This window comes from Drosophila novamexicana, unplaced genomic scaffold (assembly GCF_003285875.2).
Source record: "Drosophila novamexicana strain 15010-1031.04,08,12 unplaced genomic scaffold, DnovRS2.1 tig00001690-arrow-arrow-pilon, whole genome shotgun sequence".
Lineage (NCBI taxonomy): Eukaryota > Metazoa > Arthropoda > Insecta > Diptera > Drosophilidae > Drosophila > Drosophila novamexicana.
In genome coordinates this window covers 10,001-33,841 of record NW_020824876.1, presented here as the reverse complement: position 1 = coordinate 33,841, position 23,841 = coordinate 10,001, and the positions used below count along the sequence as shown (strand labels likewise).

The following is a 23,841-nucleotide window of genomic DNA, read 5'->3' as shown; positions in this document are numbered from 1 at the left end:
GTATGTAACAAGCAGATGAAAATATCTGCCAGCCCATTAGGTATCCATATAGCTCCTGCCCGCCTGATCCTTTGTATAATCTTCTATACTTCGTGCCGACTAGAGAACTAGAACTAGAACTAACTAGAGAAAAAAGAAAAGCTAGATAAACCGAAAACTTAGGTTTGGTTCGAGGTTCGGCGTGACATTGGTTCGAAGCGTGATTTGAACCAGCGAAAAGTTCTATTGGGCTTGCCAGCCAGGATTCCACATTCCTTGAATTATAATAATAGAAGCCCTGCCCTGGAACCCAACGAGATATAAAACAGGCAATAGTACGACAAGAAAATAATAACATTTAATTGCGTGAATTATAAATATGAATTAAATTAATCAAATTTAATAATAATTTGCATTACACTTAAGTTATTACAGTTAAGTATGAGTAGTAAGTCAGTATTTATATATTTTAGCAAAAACGAAAAAAAAAAAAAAACGTGTAATTATTTAGGCCAATTCTGAATTCTATTTTGTTGAGCCCAAAGTCAACTTTGGGAAACTGCGATGATTTTCTTCTTTCATTCTTTTTTTTTTTTTTTAGTATGGTGCTAGAAATACGCTGGACATCTGTTGCGGATAGGTTGATATCGTGTATTGCGGGGTATATTGCTGGAGAAGATGCCGTCTCTGGCTGTTCACTTGTGCGCAATGGGTATCAAGGTTTCGCCGGCAGTGAGCGCTGGCAAGGGCGCGTCCACGGTTAGGACACCATCCTTGCTGAGGGACGAGCGTATCGACTCGGGATTAACGCCCTTGGGCAGCAGAAATTCACGATTGTATTCCCTGTAAACGCTCTTTGTGTCTGATTTCTCCTCGTGCTTGGCATGCACCTGGAAACAAGCAGAAAAACCAAATTATCATGCAGTTGAAATATGTTATGTGATATATATATATATATATATATATATATATATATACAATAATGGGCAGTTCCAGCTAGCATATAACTCCAGACACGCAAAATACCTCTTAAAGTTTAGTAAAACGAGTATTTTGGTTTTGTGCAAATGTATGTAACAGACTGAGAGAAGACGCTGATGAACTTCGGTGCTTATAGTCCGATCTTTTTAATATATATATATAGTCTATGTGCCAAGTTTGTTTGCCTCAAGCTCTTTTAAGCTTTGAAAAAATGATTTCGATAACGATTTTATGGCAGCAGAGGCATGTTATCGATATCGATATTTAACAGTTAAAGTCTTTCTCAGACAAACTAAGATATGTCTAGATCGAATCGGCTTTTGATGGGAATCAATAAAGTCTCCCCTTGCCTGTCAGATTTCCTCTGCCCTTCAAATATATATATATATATATAAGTATATTGTATTTGTAGTTAGGCTTACAAGCAGCTTCTGATCGACAGTTTTGACGACAATCTCCTCGGGCGCATATTGGCTGACATCGAAGCGCAGCTTCAGCACTTTGTTGTCGCCCTCATCCTGCAGGAAAGCAAATTTATTAGATGATTTGGCGTTACTTGTATAGATATTATAGTACGTACCTGTATCAAGGGCGAGCTAATGTCCGACACATAATTCTGTTGCTTGGGTACGCGTGAGGGCAGCGCCGAGTTTGTCGTTGAGCTGCAAGCATAATTTTTGGTTAAAACCAGAATTAGTTGAACATAATAACACGTACAAAGGGTAACATATCAAAATAAAAAGGTTAGATACAATAATCATCATCACCTTGAGCTGGTTTTTGTTGTTGTAGTTGTGCGGAAAGTTTTGTGAAAAGTGCGTGTGAATGCATCCATTTTTCTGTGCTTGCTTTTCTTTTTTGGAATTTGGTATTTGAAATGAAAACCGCTGCCAAACGCGCTTCAAATGCAACTGAAAATGCAGCTAAGCCGCGCATTTTTACAGTTACAGCTGCACAAAACCTAACCTCAAATTTATATAAATAGCTCGGATTTCCGCTCGGGAGCAGAGTCTATTTATAATTTGTTAAAGCAGCTGCGCCAAGAAGGGGCTGGCTCACATGTCAAACCAAGTAAGCATTTATATACATATGTATATATAAATAGGTTTGATCTTTTATATGTCTGAAGTGGAGATTTTCCCTTGCTCACGCATGAGAGCACATATATAATCCTTTACTCTCTTTGTTTAACTTTTAAGAGAATCCTGTTCATAAATCTATATTATATATGTAAATCGTTCCAGATACCATTTCAGCAACTTTTCTGCTTGAATTTCAGTTTTTTTTTTCTTCAGACACAATGGGCACACTTTTTTGGCAAAGGTGCCAAGATTTTTGAGTTAAGGAGAGAGAGAGAGAGATAGAGAGAGGGGGGAGATATTAGAAATAATTGACTTTTTTATAGTGCTGGAAAAGTTGAATGTTTTGGCATTACGCAACAGAAACTATACAAAGTTGATTGAACTTTTGAAGAACGAAGCAATAAATAAATTCTAAAACACCTGCCAAATATTTCACACACAATGTGTGTATTTATATAATGTGCGTGTGTGCGTGTGCATAGTTTTCAAAAATGAATTTGTTCAACCTATTTTTTTTTTTTTTTTTGAATGACAAACACACGAATCTGTCAGTCAACACAGTGTGCACAAAGTACATAAAAAATCAGTAAGTGTTTACCAACACATGTACGCTCATGTGCATATTATTAACAATGTCGCAGCAATATATTGATTTTTAAAGTCTACAACATAACACATACATATGCACATATATGTAAACAAAATATAAATAAATAACTGAAGATTGTACACAAAATGAATTTCCATAAAAAAAATCATTAGCATTTTCATAGAGCATAATACCTGGTTGTAGTTGTTGTTTTTTTAGTAGAGCTTTTCAAGAGGAAAGTTGTTATTGTAATAAAGAGATTTATATATATATATATATATATATATATATATATATATTGTATGTATGTATGTATTTTAATTGCGGTTGATTTTATTTTCCAAAGCAGCATGTAAAGGTTGTACAGGAAGAAAGAAATAGAGAGAGAGAGAGAGAGATAGAGATATATGTATACAAGAGCTTGTCGTTAATAATTGAACTGTACATTTAGTACTTTTTATGGTTGCAAAAAGGTATCATACACACACACACACTTACACACTCACACACAAATTAAATTTGAGCAACGCAGACCAATGAACCGTAATTGCCAGCGGAGAGCGCTGACCACGCACGCCGCACAAAACTAATACAAACGCATAAATACGCACTCACACACACACACACACACATGCACGTCGCTGCCGATAAGCGTGCCATTGGCTGGCAACTGTAAACGTGCCCGAAGCCGACCTTGCTGGCTGGCAACGTGCAACCGTTAAATGCAACCAACAACAATAACAGGCAATCAAAATAAAAGCTCACCCTGCCACCGTGTGTGACTAATCGTAGAAGCCGTTAATTCGTACCTTTGGCTATTGGTTACACGCTAATGCAGCCACAGCAGGGACGCGCGGGCGACGGACAGCTGTAGCACACCTGCCGGAACAGCAGTCGCTGAAGCCAACATGCCGCTGGCTAGCCAAAAAAAAAACACACACACACACAGGCACATATACGTATGGGCGCTCTCTTACACACACAGGCAGCAGCGACTCGACGTCGGCACACGCTCAAATTTGCAGCTCGCTAGCTTCGCGCTGGCGCTGATGATGTCATGCATATTTTTCGTTATTCGTTATTGTTATTGAAAAAAAAAAGAAGCTCTGCGCGCAGAAATCGAACGAAAATGTATGAAGAAGAGCCTGTACATGCGTATGTATGTATGCATGTGTATCAAGTGTCAGACGAGGCGACGCTGTCGTTAAGTCGTTAAGCCGAGTGCAGTCGACAACAGCAAACTTGACGAATGCTAATCGATAGCCAATTGCTGTTGATCATCGCCACCGGCAACAACAACAACAACAACAACGATTACAAGTGTCATCGATTCTCGTACAGGTCAGAGGCAGCCGCTTACGAAACGTTTGTGCTAAAAATTTGCATGATATCATCTGGCTATTGCTTATTATCGTCAGCATCAGTTGCATCACACGGCTAAATAAATTGGCAGCACATAAATTAACAGACTTATATGCCCATTTCATATATACACACACATGTACATACATCTATGTATGTACATATATACTGTGCACAGTGGGACATGAACATTTACACCCACGCACATGTGAATTAAATTCAATTATATTGTTTACAGTAGCAATTCGTATAAATCGAGAGAGATCTGTTACGTTCAAAATTATGATATATAGCACAATGATTAGCCACAAACTGTGTGTGCGTGTGTGTGTACTTAATCTCGCCATAAACAGCTTTACGCTAAAGTCGTAATAGCGAGTGCAAGTAAATAGATACGGATTGCGGTCGAGACATGTTTTCTATTTATTATTTGCATAAACAAACATGTCTAATTTTTTACAGCCCGACTGCATTGTCGATATAGACTATATGTAATTGGCAGATCGCCCGCAATAGAATTGCGATAAATCGCCCTGGAATCGTATAGAAAATCAAACAATAAGGCAATGACAGTTTCAATTTGGTCAAGTACCATTTAAGCCTAAACAAAACTGTACGAGTGAATAAATCGAATTTACATGCTATGCCAGGATCGTGTAAACACACACACACATACATATACAGCTATATATGCATTTACATATGTCTGCGTGTGTGTACATGTGCATGCGCATTGACTATGGCAGTACTGGAAGAAAAAAACAAAATCAATTAGTTGCCTTTTTGTTTAGGTTTGTCGAGCCAGATGACGATGACGTGATCGGTTATTTTTAAACAGCCGCCAAACAATTCATTATATATGCATATATTTTCTATTTCATTTAATTTCAGCTAACAGCGCAGCTGTCCCGCTGTGTGCCCTACGAGAGGCACGACCAATATTCGATAGCAAATTGACGAATTGAGTCATCGCTTCGAGCACCCCCGCCCCTGCCCCTGCCCATCTCTAATGGCCCACACACGTAGCGACATTTGGACAGCGTGAAGAGCCTTGCAAACATTCGGTTGCATTGCCATGGTTTTTTTTTTTGGTGCTCATCGAAACATAATAAACAAAAGCAAATTTTTGTTTAATTGCAGTTTGACAAAACTTTTGTTTTGCACGCAATATAACGGCAAAATTGAACTATCCTAAACTTTTTGCTTAGAAAGTTTCGTTGGGTTTTTGTTGCTGTTGCGCGCATGCAAATGCACTGAAGGAAGACAACAAAACAGAGAACAACAACAAATCGCTTCGATTATGTCATTGCCCATGGCCGAAGCTGTGTTAAAAGGCACTGAAAACCATTCGCGGCGAATGATTTTCGAATTCGCCCTCAAGTGGCGCCCACGCGACGCGACCGCCGACGTCGCCGTCGCCGCCGCAAGCAGATTGGAAAGGCCAGCGAGGCGCAACCGCGACGGCGACAGTCGCTACGTCATTTTGCTCTTCACAGTCGCAGACATGCATGTGTGTATGTGTGCGTGTAAGTGTGTACACACTATGTGTGTGCTGTGCCTAGTACATATTTTTGTTTTCTTTCAAATTTTAACGGCCGCCTTCACATTGTCTGTTTATTTAGTAAATATTTGAATTATATATTCACGTCTACATGCGAGTCTGTGTATGTGTGTGTGTGTGTGCGTGTATCTGGCAAGTATGCCAGATTTTTGCGGCTGCACGAAGAAAAAAAAATTCCGTTACGCCACATCTCATAACGTGTGCTAAAAACTGTTTTATGTTGCCCATCTTGCTTTCTCTAAATGCAACCATGGGTTACCGTTACAAGGCAGAGTTGCATTCTGAGACAACACAACAAATACACACATATTTATAAATATTTCTTTCTGCTGGCAAAACAGCCGAAAATTGATCAAGTCGAAAGTATTTAACAATTTTGAAATATGCGCAAGTGGCGCGGAGAGGGTGGCCCAAGAAAATGGCAAGACAAATGGAAAACGTATGCATACTATATACATACATATTTAGTGGCCGTGTTGGAAGAGAGCCAGGGGGGGGGGGGAGGGAGGGTGGTTGCGGCGTGAAAAACCAATGTGACTCATTCCCCCCCCCAAAAAAAAACAATTTGCTAAGGCAAGAAAATGTGTGCGAGTATCTGGGGCATTCAGCGATGTGTTTTGGCCTTAGAACCCATACGTAATCCAGCCATTCTGTCGGTGCCAATGATAATGATGATGATGATGATGACGAAGATGATGATGATGATGATGATGACGAAGATAATGTTGCTAGCCATGGCATGCCTATTATTAGATGGAAATTTCGGGATATCCTAAACAGCACGTAACGTTCCCATGAAAACTAGAGTTCAGTATCGTTTTCATTATCTGGTATAGTTCCATATAATCTGAGTTGTTGTTTCTTCAGAAATTTTCACTTGACAGCAAGTTAAGATCTTTAAAGTTTGTGTTCCATGTACAAATTTGAATAAATGTCTGTTTGAAATAGGTTTTTTTTTTTTAAATCTATTTTTAAAGCTGTCGATAATTGAGTATGAATGCATTTTAGCTGAATTTTTCGTAGGTTTCGTATTGAATTTTCTTTAAATACAAATCTTTCTTTGGCTAAATTATTCGATAATTGGTATTTCCAAATCTTCTGCAAATTCAGCAATATTTCTTTCGAAACTTCGAATTTTTAAGTTTTATTGAAACTGGACAAGTAAAAATTGATTTCATATAGCTAGGAAATCTTAGAAAACTTGTATCTTTATATTTCTTTTGCCTTCAGCAAATGCTCTGGAAATTTCTTTGCAAATTACGACCAAGAAGGTTGTGTTTAAAGTTTAAACGTTAGCCAACACTCTTTTAGCTACAGTTATGTTTTAACGTTGTATCTCAAGCCAAATTCGTGCTTATATCTTTTAATACGAAAAGAAGATCAAGAAGATCTGAGAAATACTCAGACCTGAATCTTATCTAGATAAACGTCGCTGAATAACCTGGCTAGAAACAATGTTAACAAGATCCAAGCACACTCTCACACACACACACACACACACACACACACACGCATTCAAGAGCACGCTCAAAAAGCTACATATAAAATAATTCCGATTGGAAAGCACATTTGCTAATTGGACACCTACCTGGTTGACTCGAAGAAATTGGCCTCGCGGTTCATCAGCTCGTGACGGAACTTGGCCATCTCCTCCTCCATTTTACGCATCTCGGAATCGAAGCGTTCACGTATGCTGCTGAATTCCGTATCGATAACGCTGAAGTCGCCCAATTTGATGGGAATATTTCTCTTATTAGACTCGGCCATTTTTGTTTTTTTTTGTGTTTGTGTGTGTGTGTGTTAGATAAATCTAAAAAAACTTCTTGCGCTTGCTGCTGCCGCTGCTTCTGCTTTTTTGCTTCGGGTTGTTTTCACGCGCACCGCTGCTTTCTTGTGTTTGTTCCAATTGGACTTGGTCAGCTTGTGCTAGTGTGTGCGTTTATATATATATTCACTTTCTAATCAGAACCAAAAAAAATCACAATGTATTCTTTTTATGTATTGTTTTGTATATATATATATGTATATGTGTGTGTGTGTGTATTTGATTGACTCGTGTCGCACAATTCAACGCGTTTCAAAGTTTTCTGTTTGACTGTTTTGCATTTTCGGCGTGTGGACGCTTTTATAGCGCGGCGTTACACCGCGGCCGCAACCACACGAGAACAGCAGTGAGTGAAAAGGAAGAGAGAGAGAGAGAGAGAGCGCGCGCGTTGTGAAGCCAAGATGGCAGCGAGTGGCCGCACTTGCACCCACACACTGACACGACTTGCTCTCTCCATTGACCGCGCTCGCTCTCTCAGGCCGGCAAAAAGCAAGTGAATGACTTGCGATGTGCGAGCGTGAGTGGGCCTGCAAGTGTGTGGTGTGAGGCAAAACATTTTCAAGTGTTACTCTCGTGAGTGCCCTACCTTGAAGTCTGTGACGGTTTAGTCATGCATTTTGTGACGATCTTCTACTAATACGTACTCTTGGTGCAGGTTTGCAAGCGCGAATAGCAGGCATATATATATTTATCACTAAGGTAAAATACAAATATTCTTAATTTTTGTATCTTTATAATCCTATCCGTCATACATATATATTGGTTGCTTATGTAATGACTTTCACAGCATATGTAGATAGGGAAGGGTATTCTCTAGGCGCATTGCATCTCAATGCTAGATAAGTTTCTGCCAAAGACAGGACTCTTTTTATTCGTTCAGCCGCTAAATTTATGAGTGTTTGTATATATTTTACGAAAACTGTTTATTTTTTGGAATTTTTTCTTATGTTAAACATTTTTTATAATCAGAAGCAATTAGCTAGTTAGTTGAAAATGTGAACATGACATCAAATTTATGAACATGCATTTCTAAAAAAAAGCAAAAAAGAAATAATAATAATATATTTATGTATATATGTATGTATTATAAACAAATCGAATAGCCGCAAGCGGCTAAAAATAGACAAACAGTTATGTGGCTAGTGCCGCCATTGGCAGTTGTCTCTTTTGCGCACAGATCACATTGTGGGTGGAAGTGTAACCGGTAACGGCAATGTCAACCGGTTTGAAGCTTAACTGACGCTTGCCGTTTTAGGGCAAAGAACGACACATTTGGAGCCACTTTGTAACTTCCAGCTATGTGGTTTACGTTCTAAATACATGCGCCTGTGTGTGTGTGTGTGTGTGTGTGTGTGCGTGCGTGTTTGTGTTTCGCACACAACACGTGGGCGGCAACGTTGGCGACACATTCCCATTAATATTTGTGTGTGTCGCGCAGCGTTTCGATTTGTTTGTAAACAAATGAAAACCGCGATGAGTAATCGATGACATTGTGCAGCAGCATCGCATGCGCCATACATATCGAACGATATCGGGCTTGTCCTTTTACGGTGTGGCAACGTTGCGCAGGAGTCATCAGCCGCAGGGCGCAATTATGCAAAGCAATTTGAAATATTTGAGCAGTTGTCACGAATTAAAGAGAAAAACAGAAACCAAGTAATACAAAAAACAAGTCGAATAAAATATGGCTAATAAAATAAATTCAATCATGAATTACAAAAATAAAATAACAATCATCGCGGCAGCGCCCACATGGATTGGATGCTGCGGCGCGGCCGTTAATGCCGCTCTGTCCAAACAATAAACTCATTTTCATCCAAATCGTCGACCTTGAAGGCGACAAAGATCTCGATCTCGGCTAAGACTGTGCTGCTCGCATTAACGCACACATCTATACATGACCCGTATGTGTGTGCATTGGCAATATGCGAAGCGCAAAAAGCGACTAACGTTGAAATTAAGAAAAACAAATTTCCCATAGCATCGTCGAGAATGTTCATCTGCATCTGTCTCATATAGATTTATGAATATACTTAAATACAGTAAAAGCTGACTTGGGTGAACACTGTGATTCTCTATGCTGCTAACAAAAATTCATCTCTTGTCCAAAACAAAAAAAAAAAAAAAAATCTAACGGTACTCCTTTTCATGGGTTGGCAGAGGTTGAATAGAAACGCAAATTGGTTGCCCAACACTGGTTCGTTAGTCGAGATTTCGACTGTGTGCCGTTATACATACACAAGCAAAGGTATTTTAAGCGCAATTTTCCACTGATTTTCCGCGCAGTCGCCCTGTGCCGGGACAACTGCAAATCAATCAAAATTCGCTCGCGATGATTTAGCATGGAATTTTTGGCTGATGTATAATACGCCAATTATTCAACTAAGGCAAATGGATCTTATGCGTGGGCGTCAACGCTTGACGACAGCGTTTAAATACGTATGTGTCAGCGGACAAGGTGCGGGCGGTGGCAGGGGCAGGGGCGGGGGTCTGGGGCAAAGCATGAGCATTTGGCAAGCAAAACTAAAAGTGTTTCGACAATAATATGTAATATCTATGTGTGTGTGCAGATGTTGGCATATTTGTGTTGTCATAACTTCAAACATTCCTTATGCGCATTGAAATATTTCGAAATGAAACAAATGAGCACTAAAAACTATATATGTATAAAAATGTGGGCGCTCTTAATTGTGGGTAGAAACAATATACCTTTTGATCTGTCGTATATTCATTCATAATAATATAGAATGAATCACACAATATATATATATATATATAAGTGTTATGTAGAATGTTCTCGATCATTGTTTATCTTCAGTTTTTTAAAGTGTAAGTTCTTAAGTGCACGTGTTAATGCTGTTATACTATTGCTATTTGCATTTTGTTTTATTCGATTAAGCTTATTTGGTGCATACAAAATTGTTTTTTGGCACTTAAATCATTTCGACTAACGTAAATTCAAATCTAACGGCAGCGCCCCAATTTAAATAAAAAATATATAGCTGGTCACACTGCGCATTGATTAAATTAACATGCCACGTATTTAGTGTTGTAAAACATGTTAACAATTATCGATTAAATCGCAGCAACGCTGTGCATTTTACACTGTGGAACACTTTTTAGCTGTCTGCCCTGCGTTTGTGTGTGTGTGTATGTACATTGTCAGCAAGAAATATAAACAATTGCAATAAAATTACTAAAAAACTGAACAATTTTAAGCATAAAAGTGTTAATTGCCTGCTAGTTAAGCTGTCGTATACACTGAGCAAAATGAACGCCTACTACACACTGTACTCGGGCGACAACTATGACGACGAGTCGATTGGTGATGAACGCAGCGAAGAAGGTAAGCGCAAACGAGGTGCTGGCTGCCGCCGCGGAGGTGGCAAGGGCTCAAGTCGGCCGCCAGTCCGCCAAAAATCGAATCTAAACGCAGTCGAGTCTCAACCATGGAACGTTTCACAATTCCAGATACTGACGACGCTAGCGAAACGGAGTTCCGCAGTCCGCATCGCTATGGCGGAACCAACGGCAACTCTTCCAACAATAGCAACAACAACAACAACAACAACAACAACATCAGCAGCCACAACAACAACAATAACAACAACAACATCATCATCAACAGCAACAACAACAACAACAACATTGGCAGCAACAGCGAGCTCAAAGAACAGTAAGTGATATCTGAAAAAAAGCTAGCCGAACATTTTCCGCCTGTTTTTCACACTGGCAAGTGGAATCAATCAATGCAGGCAAATACTGACAATTTCAATTGATATTCTCTTTTTTTGTTTTGCAGAATGTACCAGCACAAGCTAATTAATCTGCAGAAGCAGCTGGAGGAGCTGAATCAGCTGATACATCCGGAATATATGAAGCGTGTACGCAAGCTGGACAATCAGCTAAAGGAGCGTCGACGTCTGAACGAGATCTACAAGGATTATATGCGCGAATGCGTCGAGCGCGACTATATACTGGAGAAGAAGGCAGCCCAAAAGGAGTTCGACGAGAAGATGATGGATCTCAAGGATAATCTAATAGCTGACTTTGAGGATCGCAAACGACAGATCGAGAACGAACGCTACAGCCTGGAGCTGACCAACGATTCGATGGAGATCAAGACAACGGTGACGCGCAAGCTGCGTCGTCGGCCCAACGAACCGCTGCCGGTGATCGAGAAGCGACGCAAGCCCGCCACCGGCCAGCTGTTGGTCTATCAGCTGGATGACAAGGAAATCGAATCGGATCTCAAGATGATACAGCGCGGCAAACCGATGCCGCTGCAACAGAACGGCATGGGCTCCTACACGAATACCCAGCAGCAGCAGCAACAGCAGCAGCAGCAGCAGGCACACAACCTGCTGGCCGAGTCGAATAGCTATGTGGAGACACGCATCGAGGACAACAAGCTGCTCTACGAGCGCCGCTGGTTCTGTCGCGGCCAGCAGATCTATGTTGAGGGCAAGGACATGAACAAGTTTGCGGCCACCATCACAGCCATTGGCAACGAGGTGGTGCGTATTTCCCAAACAATCTCTTAGCCTGCTTACACTCCATGCCCAGCAGCTGACAGTCAGACAGAACTCGTCCGAATCTTTTCCACTCCATTCAGGCTTTCAGTCAGTCTGCAGCACAGAGCATTTGACACGTTGCTTCTTCCTGTGCCCAGGCAAATCAATCTTGAGCTTGAGCTTAACCAATATATAGACACAGCTCCACAAGGTTACCCTACCCTAATCCTCACTTTCCACATAACTGAGCCTATTCAAAGTATCTGGACTATTTCTGACGACAGCTTGGCTGCAGGGTATCATTTGGTTTGGCATTGGTTTATATATTAATCTCGTTTTTCAACTCTCTTCACAGATTTGGGTGAAGCGCTCCAATGAAAGCAAATTCAAGATCAACATGTCGCATTTGGCCAAGGGCAAAATCTGCATAAAGCGACGATAGTCCACATATATCCGCATATATATTTAAATGATGTACCATTTACGCTTTAGCTTAAGTGTACATTTTATTTTAAACAAATTGTATATAATTGAGAAATTGCTTTTGTTATCCATTCAGTCCGTGTGCAGCTGTGCTTCTTGTGAAGCCCCAGCCCCCGAAATTCTTCCATTTGTTTACGCTCCGCTCCGCTCCGGTTTCCAATGGCTGTGCAAATATTTGGAAAGGCTTTCGGGCTCGATTTCGACTTCTGCTGGCATTTTGTTTATTGCTTTATCGAGCATCGAATTTCCTGGGAAAACTAATTGCATAAAGTTCGCCCTTCTCTCGACATTCAAAGCTGGTTCTCGTAGCTGCCATTTGCAAGGGTATTAAATCAGCAACAAGGCGTGTTCGCCTTTGCGAGCGTCCACTGTACACGCGATTCGGCCAGCTCTCAGCGAGAAAAGCGCGCGTAACTCTTTGCAGAAAGAAAAAACATTTAAAAAAAAGAAAGAGGAGACGAATAAAATTCTTGTTTCACTTTGCGCTTGCTTTATAATTTGTCGTATTGCATTGCTGCAATCTTTTGCTTCATAATACAAAACATTCACACAATTTCTGTTTGTTTTTTGTTGTTGTTGGGTTAGTTCCAGAATGGAACTCGTTTAAATTTAAGTTGAATAAAAAAAAACGCTGTCTAGTTGCGCGAGCCACGTCCAAAGCCGCCACGGAACTCGACCTCACCGGCGCCGGGTCCGACATCGCCCTTCTTGTCCACACCGCTGCCGCCGGGTGCGCGTCTGTAGGCGGAACGATCTTCGCCCGTTTTGGAGGCATCGGCTGGGCCGCGTGGTCCACCAGCCGCTGGGCGTGGACGCAACGGTTCCGAGCGTGTCGGCCGCTTCAAAGTGGAGGGCACAATTTCGGGCGGCAAATGCAGATAGCTGCGCAGCTCCTCAATGCCCTCGTTGGTCAGATACCAGTAGTAGTGCCTCCATGCGAACTGCTCCTTGACGAGACCGCGCGAGTGCAGCGATTGCAGTGCCTTGATGACATGCAAATTGGGTATCGACTCCAGTTCGGGATGCTTCTGTGCATGGAAATCCTTTTTGGCCACAATGACGCCCTCCTTGAAGAGGTACTCATAAATGGCGACACGATGAGCCTTTGGCATGAACATGCTGCACGTAACGAAAACAAAAAGATAAAAAAAAATATATAAACTTATTAGAACTTGTGTTGTTGTTGTTGTGGTTCGGTTTGTTCGGGTCTTGTTGACAAGACGCTGTGCGACATTTAAATGTCAAAATAATTGGCAAACTTCAATAATAATGCACATAACACGTATATTGACAGCTGTTGCGTTTCACAGCGCATTCACTGCAATTTCATTTAGCTAAACACTTTGGCGGATTCGCAATTATTTTACAGATTCTTTTTATATATTTCACGTACTTTGCGTCTTCTATGGAGCAGAGACCGGAAAGAAAGGAAAAGCGAGTTGACAGCTGTCAGCTCTCATATTCTTCTTCTTTTCGCAATACACACAGAGCTGCACGGCGCGTGTACACGCGAATGGTAGCTGCAGAGTTGCTTAGTGGCTGACAGTATGGTCACTCATAATATCACGCTCTATATATATTAATAAATAAAAATTGTCATATCTAGAAATCTAGGCTTTAATAATCTGCTAATATAACAACTGTAAGCAGTTAACTTTTCTGTGTGCTTTCAGTCAAATATGTTTGACATAACAAGATGACGTCACTATTGACAGAGCTTTGCTGTTCTAGCTGTAAAAAAACTACCCTGAAAATATTAATGAGTTTGGTTTGATTTTATCGATTAACGCAGCTATCGATAACTGTTATTGTACTATCATATATTGGCGCGCGTTTTTCAAATTTAAATTTAGCCGCGAAATTAGCCAAGTTTTAGCCGTGCCTATACCTAACACTGAAACTTTTGACCAAAGTCTATATATCTTTGGAGAATTTGCACAAAGATTTTTGAAAATGAATGTAAGGCAGATCCAAAATCCGATTTTCTCACTTGTGGGTCGAGTTGCATAAGGTAAAAATTGTGAGTTTTTTATTACATTATGAATTTCACACTAATCAATAAAATGCCAACAATATTGTTTATGATCGGCTTTAAGCAGCGATAGTCGAGTTTACAACATAAGTTTATCAAGTACATTCAGTTACCAAGCGGCTCTGTTCGACAGCTTCAGCAACAACAAGCTGCTCGAAAATAGTTTATCAGCAAAGCAACTACTTAAGTAGCCAATTTATTTAGATATGGGTTCGTTTATAACTGACTTTACTTTAAATATTGCACTTTTCTTCTACTTATCGTAGGAAATCATTGGCCTTACTTGAAATCGTCGATTAGATTGTGTAAAATTGTATTTTATTTTACTTGTTATTAGTAAATATTGTTTACGAATTCGCATGAATCATCGTGCGATGACAATCTTGACCATTTGGGTCTTTAAAATTGAGTTAGCTGGAATTGTTTTTGTTTATGCCAAAATGTTTCTCAGAAACACGTGCAGCGCAATCTAACTTTCGATTAGATAGCCAAGGCTGAGCATACCATAATTTTATGGCTCTAATGTATCCGAATTCCCAAAACAAATGTATGAACAAATAACTAACATTGTAACTCTGATAACACATAATAACGGTATTAATATAATGTTAGGTTAGGTAATGTTTTCCAGTCTCAAAGGTCGATTGGACTTCGGATCCCAGAATATCCCAATGCACAGCAGACTGATTGTTATTGGGCCAATAAACTTTGATTCCAATCATCCAGACAACTTTTAAGTACCGGATTAGATTAGCATTAGCCAATACGTGCGGGCACATCACGATGATGGCCTATATTTGGCTTTTTATTTAACTATCAAAGTATAATATAATAAAATTATTTGCTTTGCTCGGTTCAAGTTTTGAACTTTAACAGTTAGCTCAAGTTGGTTAGATTTTCTTTTAAGATTCTTCTTCCGTTGTGTTGATTTTCCAGTGTTTTTATAGTTATTTCCTTTATTTTATTTGTTTTTAAAATAATTTTTAGTCTAATCCAACAGTTCTCAGCTTCCACTCAATCAACCTTGAGCAACAACTTTCACCTAGGCAGGTGGATTTGCCAGAAGCGGTGAAATCCTTCTCAAAACTATCTTGCTACAAAGAACTTTCAAGCGGAATTTTAAAGAATGGAAAACTAAACTTTTTCTAAAATCGTTCCATCTATTTTTCACGCTTTAGAATTCACCGTGAAAAGTGAAAGTGAAAGTGTGGTTAGATCAATCAATCAATTAGCCTAGGACTTTTGATAAATGTTTTTATGTGGAAGAACGTTTCTTGCATCGAGTATACACGCACCGGAGATGTAAACATATGCCAGGTGTAGTCAGCAGAGCAGGGAAAAGCCCACCTGGTTGGCACCTTGAACCTATGACGAAGAGAATGCCCCTGGACACTGACTGGCGGCTGCTGCTTAATAATTAGTCAGCGATTTACGATTCGCGATTCACGCATCGGTTTTCAAATCGGGCGGCACGACGAGGCCGGGCGAATGCTGTCTGTCGCAGCGGTCTAATCAATGGCCAATTATTGATTAGGTTCTGACGAATATTGTTAAGTTCCAAGCAAATCCAGGCTAAATCTTATCGCGGCTTTGCGCGAAACGTATAAAAGGTAACGCAGCGCATACAAATCCGATTAAAGACCGCTGCAATAGCCGTGGAAATGTATAAAATTGGCTTTACGCTTTTGCTGTGCGTCCTGGCGGGCGCCGGCGCCCAGTTCCTGGACATTGATCGTTATCAGCAGCTGTTGCAGTTGCGCCCTCTGGCGGTAGAGTTTATCGATTATTATCGAAACATAACGAGCGGCGATCTGTTAATACCCGGCACAGGGCTGCCCAATCAACAGGATCTGCGATGCTTGGCCGAGGTGGCAACGCTCAGCCAGGGCGTGCAAACGGGCAGCATTTGGGCGCTGCGCAGTAAGTGGCATTCGGTTGCGCGCGTAACTGTTTAACTGTCTAACTGTAATCCACACTCTGCCTCTCTACTTCTCTTAGTGATCGACTCTTGGGGCCGTTTGCCCGCGGGCATACTCTATGGCAATCGGAAGGATCTGGGCAACTTTGATGAGTGCATCAGGGTGAACCAGCTGGTGGCCAGCACGGGTCACAGTCTGCGCGGCAAATACTGCATGGCCAAATTGTTGTCCGGCAACATGTTGGGCGGCAATGCCGGCGCCCTGGGCATGCTGAGCGTGCAGACAGCGATTTGCCTGCCCGCCAGCTGCACGAGCGAGCACATGGAGACGCTGCTCCGACAGCTTTTCAAGCAGCTGCTCAACATTGAGCTGAGCACCGAGACGCAGCTGATCAATGCCGCCAACTGCCAGACCGCGGAGCGTGAGTCTCTTGATGGTCTGGCCATATTTACCATGTAAGTATTGCCAAATGCTGCACTGCATCCATTCATTCAGCCAGCTAATGCATATGCCCTTGCAGCGTGCTCATGTGTGTTCTGGTCGCTGCCCTGCTGCTGGCCACGCTCTACGATTACTTCCTGTGCGCGGATCAGAGTGAGTAGCTAGGCATAATCCCGTTGCTGCCGTGTCTGAACGAGACGTTCTCCTTGCAGAGCATTTGCCCGCCTTGGTCAAGGTGTTCTCGGCACGTGCCAATTCGCGCACGCTCTTCCGCATTGTGGACAGCAAAACGAATCCGAATGTCATCGACTGTCTGCACGGCATACGCTGCCTCTCGCTTATCTGGGTGATTTACGGCCATGACTATATCTTGCAAGGCATATCGCCCAATATTAATCTGGTGGATGTCATACCGGTTGGTTGCAACGCAACATCAACTATTGCCCATATTGGCCAAACTAATCTGCATTTTTCATATCCTTTCCAGTGGTATCGCTCGCCCTTCAGCATGTTCATTATGCACGGCCTCTTCTCCGTGGACACCTTCTTCTTTCTCAGCGGCCTGCTTGTCGTTATGGTTGCCCTGCGCTCCATGGAAAGGTAACTAACTGTCATATATAGTAAATTTCCCGAATCGAAAATGAATTCGGCTCAGAGTTCGATTTAATGGCATGTCTGGCTTAGGTCGGGGAAATCTCCCGGAATTCAAAAAAGACTTTAAGGGAAATTCCCCGAGCTAATACGTTAGGCAAAGAATTTCGAAAGATCTTTGACGAATGATTTATTAGTTAATCAATTATACATTATAAAAACTTTGCTTAAAGCACCTAAACTCACTTGTCTCTCTTTCAGAACCAAGGGCAAGCTGAATGTCCCACTGATGTATCTGCATCGTTATCTGCGCCTCACGCCTGTCGTCGCCTTGGCCATACTGTGCTACATGAGAATCCTGCCCCTCCTGGGCGCCGGTCCGCTCTATAAGGGCCTGGTTGCTCAGCTCTCGGCGCCCTGCGAGGACAACTGGTTCTGGACGCTGCTCTATGTGCAAAACTATGCCACCAACACTGTGGTAGGTGACAATATGCCAAATTAATCTATAAAGTCAAACGTCAAGTGTTATCTTTGCCATTGCAGTGCCTGCCGCATAGCTGGTATCTGGGCGTGGACATGCAGCTGTATATCTTCTCGCCCCTGTTTCTGATTGCGCTCTACAAGTGGGGCAAAAAGGCCATTGCCGGCATTGTGGTGCTTCTGCTGCTGTTGGCTGCATGCCTCTTCAGCATGATGGTAGTCAAGGGCTACAGCTTGTAAGTATCTAGCCTAAAGGGCAGTTAAAGTTAGCAAGGCGCCTGTCTAATATTTGCCAGGCAGTTAATATAACAGTGCTGCCAATTTGTAGTACTTTAACAGCACTGGCAACACTGCTCGGGTTTTCGATAATTACTTTGATAATTAATTTATCATGTTCATGTTAATTGTTAAAATATTTGCCAGGCGGTTGCAAATGTTTGCAGTGTTGCCAGCTTGTCTTACTTGCAATTTGAATTGTGAACTGCTAGAGTTGCCACCTGGTTGTGTGCGCAAATGGCAACGCTGCTTGCAATTTACAGGCTACTGTTAAATTGACAGCGTTGCCATTTAATTCTTACAATCATAATTTCCTGAACCTGGACACTGTTTAAGACGTTTGTATTTTTTGTAGATCTACTGGTGGCATGTCCGATGAGATATACTTTACGACGCACACACGCGCCTCGCCCTGGATAATTGGCCTAATCTTTGGCTATTATCTGCATGTGAATCGCAGCAAAACCTTTAAGCTAAATCGTCTAACCGTCTGGCTGGGCTGGCTCATCAGCCTAGGCCTGATCTTCACCAGCCTGTTTGCGCTCTATCCATATCCGGCGAACGGCAATCATTTGCCCATCGTTAATGAGGCCTTCTACGTGACGCTAACACGGATTGCCTGGCCCCTGGCACTCGTTTGGCTGGTGTTCGCCTGCAAATACGGCTACGGCGGATTGGCCAACAGCTTCCTCTCCAGCCCGCTGTGGCAGCCCCTGTCGAAGCTCTCCTACGGCGCCTACATCTGGCACATACTCATCGCGATGCTCAATGCCGGCATCACGCGCACCAGCACCTACTTCAGCGACTATCAAGTGGTGCGTTATCTTTCGCATACGTTGCGCCTTCTGCCATATATCTATAATTGTGTTTTGTTTTTTGTTTTTTTGCAGATGTTGCGCTTTTGGCATGACTTTGGCTTTACCATTTTGTTGGCCTATTTCATGTTCCTCTTGGTCGAGGCACCTTTCGGCGGCTTGGAGATGTTATTGTTACCCACTCGCGCGCCCAGAAGCCAGCCTCCTCCAGCTGCCAAGAGCAGCCCCATAGCCGAGCCGGAGCCATCAAGCATTGAAATTGCGCCTGCGCTGGAGCCGAAAACAGCTCCGGTTAATTAGGTTGCAAGACGCTTTATATAATTCCTAAGTAAGCTAAGCTATTCTTAATTTATTTGGACATATTTTGCAGTATTTTAACAATAATCTTAATAATATGTGTTACGGCAACAAAACCCTTTGAAAGACGCGATTTAACGGTTTATATTATCGATTATCGAAAGTCAAACTTGGCAGGGCTGCAGTGCAGCTTATGAGTTCAGGGCTGCAAAATTCAAGCGCTTACAAAATGGGCCGTTCGATTTTCAAATGCACTTTAATTTTTTATGCTCTTAATTGTAATTCTAACATTTTGCAATTATGAACAGCTGCTCAAGGCTGTTTAACGGATCTGACTTTGATATTCCAATAAAATTAGGCTTATTGGATGTGGACATCCATTACGATTCGAATTCGGAAATCAGATGAGCTAAGCATTGATTCGATAAGGACAGCAATAGAGCAGTCTATTGCTGTTACATTCGCACCAGACATAAACCGACACAAGTTCTATTTATCAGATTATCGTTAATATTGGTAAACCAGCCAATTTAAGCCCAAGAGTATTCAATCTTTTAGGTTAAGTTTTTTAAATCTATTTGTTGAGTTTGGATTTGGAATATTTATTTTTGAAATGGAAACTTTTAGAAATGAATTTCCCAATATTTTAAGAATATTTATGCTGGACAATGGCAACTTTTAGGATTTCGAATGCCAGAACACAGAATATGCGACAACCCTATAAGTTAGAGATGAGCTAAGGGAGCAGCATGTTGATATTGAAACTTATCGATAGCTCGAAAACGGCGTGAGTTATCGATGATATGTTGCGTTCAAAATGTGAAGTCTCTAGCTCTAAAAGTACCTGAATTCTAAAAACAGATCAACTAATAGAGATTGTCTAGAGGGTCAGAAACAAAGCCCATACAAAGCCCTTTAAAAAACCTTTTTTTACGCATTTTTATAGTTTGTTTTTTTTTTTTTGTTGCGTCGACCCTCAAGTGCGTGACTCTATTATAATGTTACTATTCAAATATTGATTAAAATGTACAGCATAATTGCAATTGTTTTCAAATTGCGATAAGCACGGCGGCTAGATTATACTTAGATAGTGTCATGAATGGAACATTTACGAGTCATTCGAATTGGACAATAAAATAATCGTAGCACCTTATCAAATGGCCCACAAGTGGCCAAACAATTGACTTCGCCTCAACTGAACTGATTCACAGCCGGCTGCCGTAAGGCTAATTGCGATTTTATAGTCTGCGGACTGGCTTTGAGCTGAAGGCCGTTCTCTGCCAGCTGCCAGCTGCCGGCCACTTGACTTTGCGTTTAGACTGACAAGTTCAGGGAACAGCTGGCGGGGTTCGAACCCGGAACCACACGCCTTTTTATTCCGAATCCCATTAATGCCACAAAGCAAGTTCGTTTCATAATTTAAATATATATTTATTTAAATAAGCTTAGTTTAACTTAGTTTCTACTTAAGCATAAGTTCATATAAATAACAAAAAAAAAAACCTTTTTATACTAATACAAAGATTATGTGCTTGCAGGTGGCGCACTCGACGCGCCAGCCGGGCCCGCTTCCAGATCAGCGGCCGGCTGCGGCATGGACGACTTCTCGGCGAGCTGTGGAGCTGGTGCCGCGGTTGCCGCCCGCTTGGACTCGACGGAGATTGCCGGCCTTGGGCTGGGCAGCAACAGGCTCTCCAGGCCGCCCAGCGGCGCCTCGATGAGGATGTACATGAAATAGGCGGTCAGCAGTGTGAAGCCAAAGTCCGCCCAAAATTTCAGCATCTGTGTAGAGAGAAACTTAGTTGGGTTCATGGAGAACGGCTGAGACTTACCATTTCGTAGTTGGAGAAGTATGTGTTGGTCTGGACGCGTCGCCCATTTATTTCCTGTATCATAATGTGCCACACGTAGGCCGAATAGGAGAGCTTCGACAGCGGCTGCCACAGCGGGCTGGAGAGGAAGCTATTGGCCATGCCGCCATAGCCCTGCATGCAGGCGAATACCACCCAACAGAGTCCGATGGGCCAGCCAATGCGGGTTAGCGAATAGTAGAGGGCATCGCTTAGCTGCGACAAATCCGGACCGGACCATTCAACATAGGGCAGCAGCACAAATTCGCACAGAAAGAATATGACCAGGGCGCACAACCAGCCGGACCAGACGGCAATGCGGTTCAGCTTGAAGGATTTGCCACGATTCGCATGCAGGAAATAGCCAAAAACGGCGCCAATTAGCCATGGTGTGCCGTGCATGTGTGTGCCGAAATAGAGTATTCGACCATTTGGACCGTTTCCAACGTTTCTGCAGAGCAGCCGAAGAAGAAGATAATGCGTTAAGTGAGGTTAGGTTAGGTTAAGTGAGGTTATGTTGCGTTAGCGGGGGGTTAGAATAGGATTAGATAAATGGCATGGAATAGAATACTCAAGATTCTATCTTTTGATTTTCATTTGCAATTACTTACAAAGTTTCTCCAGAGTTGCAGAATAAGAAGAAGGGATAATTGAGGTTAGGTTGGGTTAAGCAATGGTATAAAGTGAGGTTATGTTGTGTTAGCGTGGGGTTAGAGTAGGATTGGATGCATGAACTGCGATACGATGTGCTAGTTTTTATTGCATGAATTGAAATTTTACGTTTCTAGCATTTCTGCAGAGCAGCAGGAGAAGATAAAGTGAGGTTATGTTGTGTTAGCGTGGGGTTAGAAGGGAATAAGATAAATGCTATGGAATAGAATATCCAAGATTCTATTATATGATTTTCGTTGTTAAGTTTTACAGCACTTCTGAGAGGCAGCAGCAGCTTCAGCAGAGCATATAATGTTAAGTGAGGTTAGGTTGTGTCAGAGTGAGGTTAGAACGTGTCAGGCTGAGATTAGGTAAGGGTTAGCTGAATGTCATTGAATTGGATGCTCTAGTTTCTATTATTTAATTTCCCCTAAGTACTCACTTGACGAACATGGACATATTCTTGACCATCATGACGGTAAATAGCCAAATGGTTAACAGCACAATAAGGATCACAGCGCCAATGGCGGCCTTCTTGCCCCATTTGTAGAGCGCAAAGAGCAGTATGGGTGAGAGCAGATACATCTGCATATCCACGCTGAGGTACCAGCTATGGCTGAGGCACTAAATACACATTGAGAGCCGGTAACATGCATGTTAAGGGTGCCTGGTAAATTTGATCAACTACTTACAAGATCATCGGTGGCATAGTTCTGCACATAGAGCAGCGTCCAAAACCAGGTGCGTGCGCATATGCTGTAATCATCAAAGCCATTCTTATCCAGCGGACCATCGACCAGCACGGGTATCATGGTCATGTAGACCAGTATGGCCATGGCCAGCAGAGGGGTGAGCCGCAGATAGCGATGTAGATACATCAGTGGGACATTCAGCCTGCCCTTCTGCCGTTCCATGGAACGCAGCGCAATCATTACCACCAGCAGGCCGCTCAGGAAGAAGAACGTGTCCACGGAGAATACGGCGTGTAAGATGAGCTGAGCGAAAGGTCTCTCGAGCCACTGTGAAAGGACAATCAAATGTGCACTGTCAGCATTATGCTCAAGGACTTCCTGTTGTTGTTTCGCCTACAAAGAACATACTGCTGGCGTTCACATTGGGTGCAACCATGCCGAACATGTACTCGTGCCCAAAGACCACCCAGATGAGGGACATGCAGCGCATGCCGTGCAGACAATCGATGACATTCGGATTGGAACCGGGCTGGCTGATGCGGAACAGTGCACGGGATGTGGCGCGTATGGAGAAGATCCTAATCAAGGACGGCAAACGAGCTGTCGGTGCAAATGTTAGACTAGATCAGGCATCAAAGTTTGGCTTGTCAGCTACTCACTTTGATCGGGGCACAGAAAATAATCATATAGGGTGGCGAGTAGAGCGAGTGCAGCAAATACGGAGAGCAGCACACTATAACGCACAAGGATTAGCACACGGATATTTCGCAAGGATGTGCGCACTTACATGGCCAAGATGGCAAGACCATCGAGCGGTTGAGCTTCATTGGTGCGGCAACTGTTGGCATTCACCAGCTCCGATGTGCTGGTCACGCCGAGCGCCTGCTGTAAAATCTTGTTCAGCAACGTGTCCATATGCGCCGCCGTACAGGTGGCGGGAAAGCAAATGCCGATCTTGAGCTTGCTGCTACGTATGGTGGACGCATCAATGCCCAGTAAACTGAAAAGGGGCAACTCGGCCAGGCAGTATTTGCCCCTAATGGCATTCTGGCTAATCTTGATGCACTCGCCATAGTTGCCAACATCCACCAGATTCAGATAGAGTATGCCCGACGGAATCGAGCCCCAGGCATCAATCACTATAAATAGATGGGGATCAGGATCAGGTTTGAGGAATTTCTAACATCCAATCGAGCTCTACACACTTTTCAGGGACCAATAGCGGCCGGTGGTAAGACCCTTCATCCACAGACTCATATCGGCCAGGCACTGCAGATCCTCATTGCTGGGCAGACGTGTGCCGTGTATATCCAAGTCCTGCAGCGTTATGTTCTGAAAGTATCGCATGAAATCCATGCCCAGACTCTGCAGACGCATCAACTGTTGATATTCCTGCGCGCCGATTCGATATTCCTGCGGCA

The 23,841-nt window shown here is 42.5% G+C and overlaps 5 protein-coding genes across 6 annotated transcripts in view; 2 read left to right on the top strand and 3 right to left on the bottom strand.

Annotated features, from left to right (window-relative positions):
* Positions 1 to 563: 563 nt before the first annotated feature.
* Positions 564 to 7,638, bottom strand: LOC115768131 (heat shock protein beta-1). 2 transcript variants are annotated; one of them, XM_030712626.1, is made up of 4 exons: positions 7,143 to 7,638; positions 1,541 to 1,622; positions 1,383 to 1,478; positions 564 to 869 (listed from the first exon to the last, which is right to left on the bottom strand). In XM_030712626.1, the coding sequence occupies exons 1-4, from the start codon at positions 7,319 to 7,321 to the stop codon at positions 675 to 677; spliced, it is 552 nt and encodes a 183-aa protein (XP_030568486.1). In that variant the 5' UTR covers positions 7,322 to 7,638; the 3' UTR covers positions 564 to 674. The 2 variants fall into 2 exon arrangements, with proteins under 2 accessions (XP_030568486.1, XP_030568487.1); XM_030712627.1 differs by lacking the exon at positions 7,143 to 7,638 and adding an exon at positions 1,728 to 1,810.
* Positions 7,639 to 10,523: 2,885 nt separating this feature from the next.
* On the top strand, positions 10,524 to 13,007 carry LOC115768139 (sin3 histone deacetylase corepressor complex component SDS3). The gene is made up of 5 exons (XM_030712633.1): positions 10,524 to 10,725; positions 10,851 to 10,917; positions 11,014 to 11,055; positions 11,182 to 11,896; positions 12,249 to 13,007. Exons 1-5 carry the CDS (start codon positions 10,650 to 10,652, stop codon positions 12,333 to 12,335), a joined length of 987 nt encoding a protein of 328 aa, XP_030568493.1. The 5' UTR covers positions 10,524 to 10,649; the 3' UTR covers positions 12,336 to 13,007.
* Positions 12,844 to 13,861, bottom strand: LOC115768138 (40S ribosomal protein S10b). The gene is made up of 2 exons (XM_030712632.1): positions 13,770 to 13,861; positions 12,844 to 13,495 (listed from the first exon to the last, which is right to left on the bottom strand). The coding sequence occupies exon 2, from the start codon at positions 13,492 to 13,494 to the stop codon at positions 13,012 to 13,014; it is 483 nt and encodes a 160-aa protein (XP_030568492.1). The 5' UTR covers position 13,495; positions 13,770 to 13,861; the 3' UTR covers positions 12,844 to 13,011.
* A 2,208-nt stretch (positions 13,862 to 16,069) lies between these two features.
* LOC115768148 (nose resistant to fluoxetine protein 6-like) lies at positions 16,070 to 19,269 on the top strand. Its single transcript, XM_030712642.1, has 9 exons — positions 16,070 to 16,328; positions 16,407 to 16,782; positions 16,848 to 16,921; positions 16,981 to 17,183; positions 17,256 to 17,368; positions 17,621 to 17,837; positions 17,903 to 18,075; positions 18,471 to 18,930; positions 19,006 to 19,269. The coding sequence occupies exons 1-9, from the start codon at positions 16,070 to 16,072 to the stop codon at positions 19,228 to 19,230; spliced, it is 2,100 nt and encodes a 699-aa protein (XP_030568502.1). The 3' UTR covers positions 19,231 to 19,269.
* Positions 19,270 to 20,751: 1,482 nt separating this feature from the next.
* Positions 20,752 to 23,841, bottom strand: part of LOC115768146 (nose resistant to fluoxetine protein 6-like) — a 3,169-nt gene continuing 79 nt past the window's right edge. Inside the window, exons 1-8 of the mRNA XM_030712641.1 lie at positions 23,626 to 23,841; positions 23,208 to 23,559; positions 23,080 to 23,153; positions 22,818 to 23,020; positions 22,421 to 22,747; positions 22,171 to 22,352; positions 21,060 to 21,528; positions 20,752 to 21,009 (exon numbers count right to left, since the gene is read on the bottom strand). The exon at positions 23,626 to 23,841 is cut by the window's right edge and continues 79 nt beyond it. Of these exons, the coding sequence (XP_030568501.1) occupies positions 20,752 to 21,009; positions 21,060 to 21,528; positions 22,171 to 22,352; positions 22,421 to 22,747; positions 22,818 to 23,020; positions 23,080 to 23,153; positions 23,208 to 23,559; positions 23,626 to 23,841 (2,081 nt within the window). The remainder of the gene's footprint in view (positions 21,010 to 21,059; positions 21,529 to 22,170; positions 22,353 to 22,420; positions 22,748 to 22,817; positions 23,021 to 23,079; positions 23,154 to 23,207; positions 23,560 to 23,625) is intronic.

Coding starts and splice junctions, on each gene's coding strand:
- LOC115768139 (XM_030712633.1), top strand. CDS start 10,650: ATGAACGCCTACTACACACTGTACTCGGGCGACAACTATGACGACGAG. Junction 10,726..10,850: donor TGATGAACGCAGCGAAGAAG/GTAAGCGCAAAC, acceptor TCACAATTCCAG/ATACTGACGACGCTAGCGAA. Junction 10,918..11,013: donor GGCGGAACCAACGGCAACTC/TTCCAACAATAG, acceptor CAACAGCAACAA/CAACAACAACAACATTGGCA.
- LOC115768138 (XM_030712632.1), bottom strand. CDS start 13,494: ATGTTCATGCCAAAGGCTCATCGTGTCGCCATTTATGAGTACCTCTTC.
- LOC115768148 (XM_030712642.1), top strand. CDS start 16,070: ATGTATAAAATTGGCTTTACGCTTTTGCTGTGCGTCCTGGCGGGCGCC. Junction 16,329..16,406: donor CAGCATTTGGGCGCTGCGCA/GTAAGTGGCATT, acceptor TACTTCTCTTAG/TGATCGACTCTTGGGGCCGT. Junction 17,369..17,620: donor GCCCTGCGCTCCATGGAAAG/GTAACTAACTGT, acceptor TCTCTCTTTCAG/AACCAAGGGCAAGCTGAATG.
- LOC115768131 (XM_030712626.1), bottom strand. CDS start 7,321: ATGGCCGAGTCTAATAAGAGAAATATTCCCATCAAATTGGGCGACTTC. Junction 1,623..7,142: donor AATTTCTTCGAGTCAACCAG/GTAGGTGTCCAA, acceptor TTATGCTTGCAG/CTCAACGACAAACTCGGCGC. Junction 1,479..1,540: donor TTAGCTCGCCCTTGATACAG/GTACGTACTATA, acceptor GCTTTCCTGCAG/GATGAGGGCGACAACAAAGT.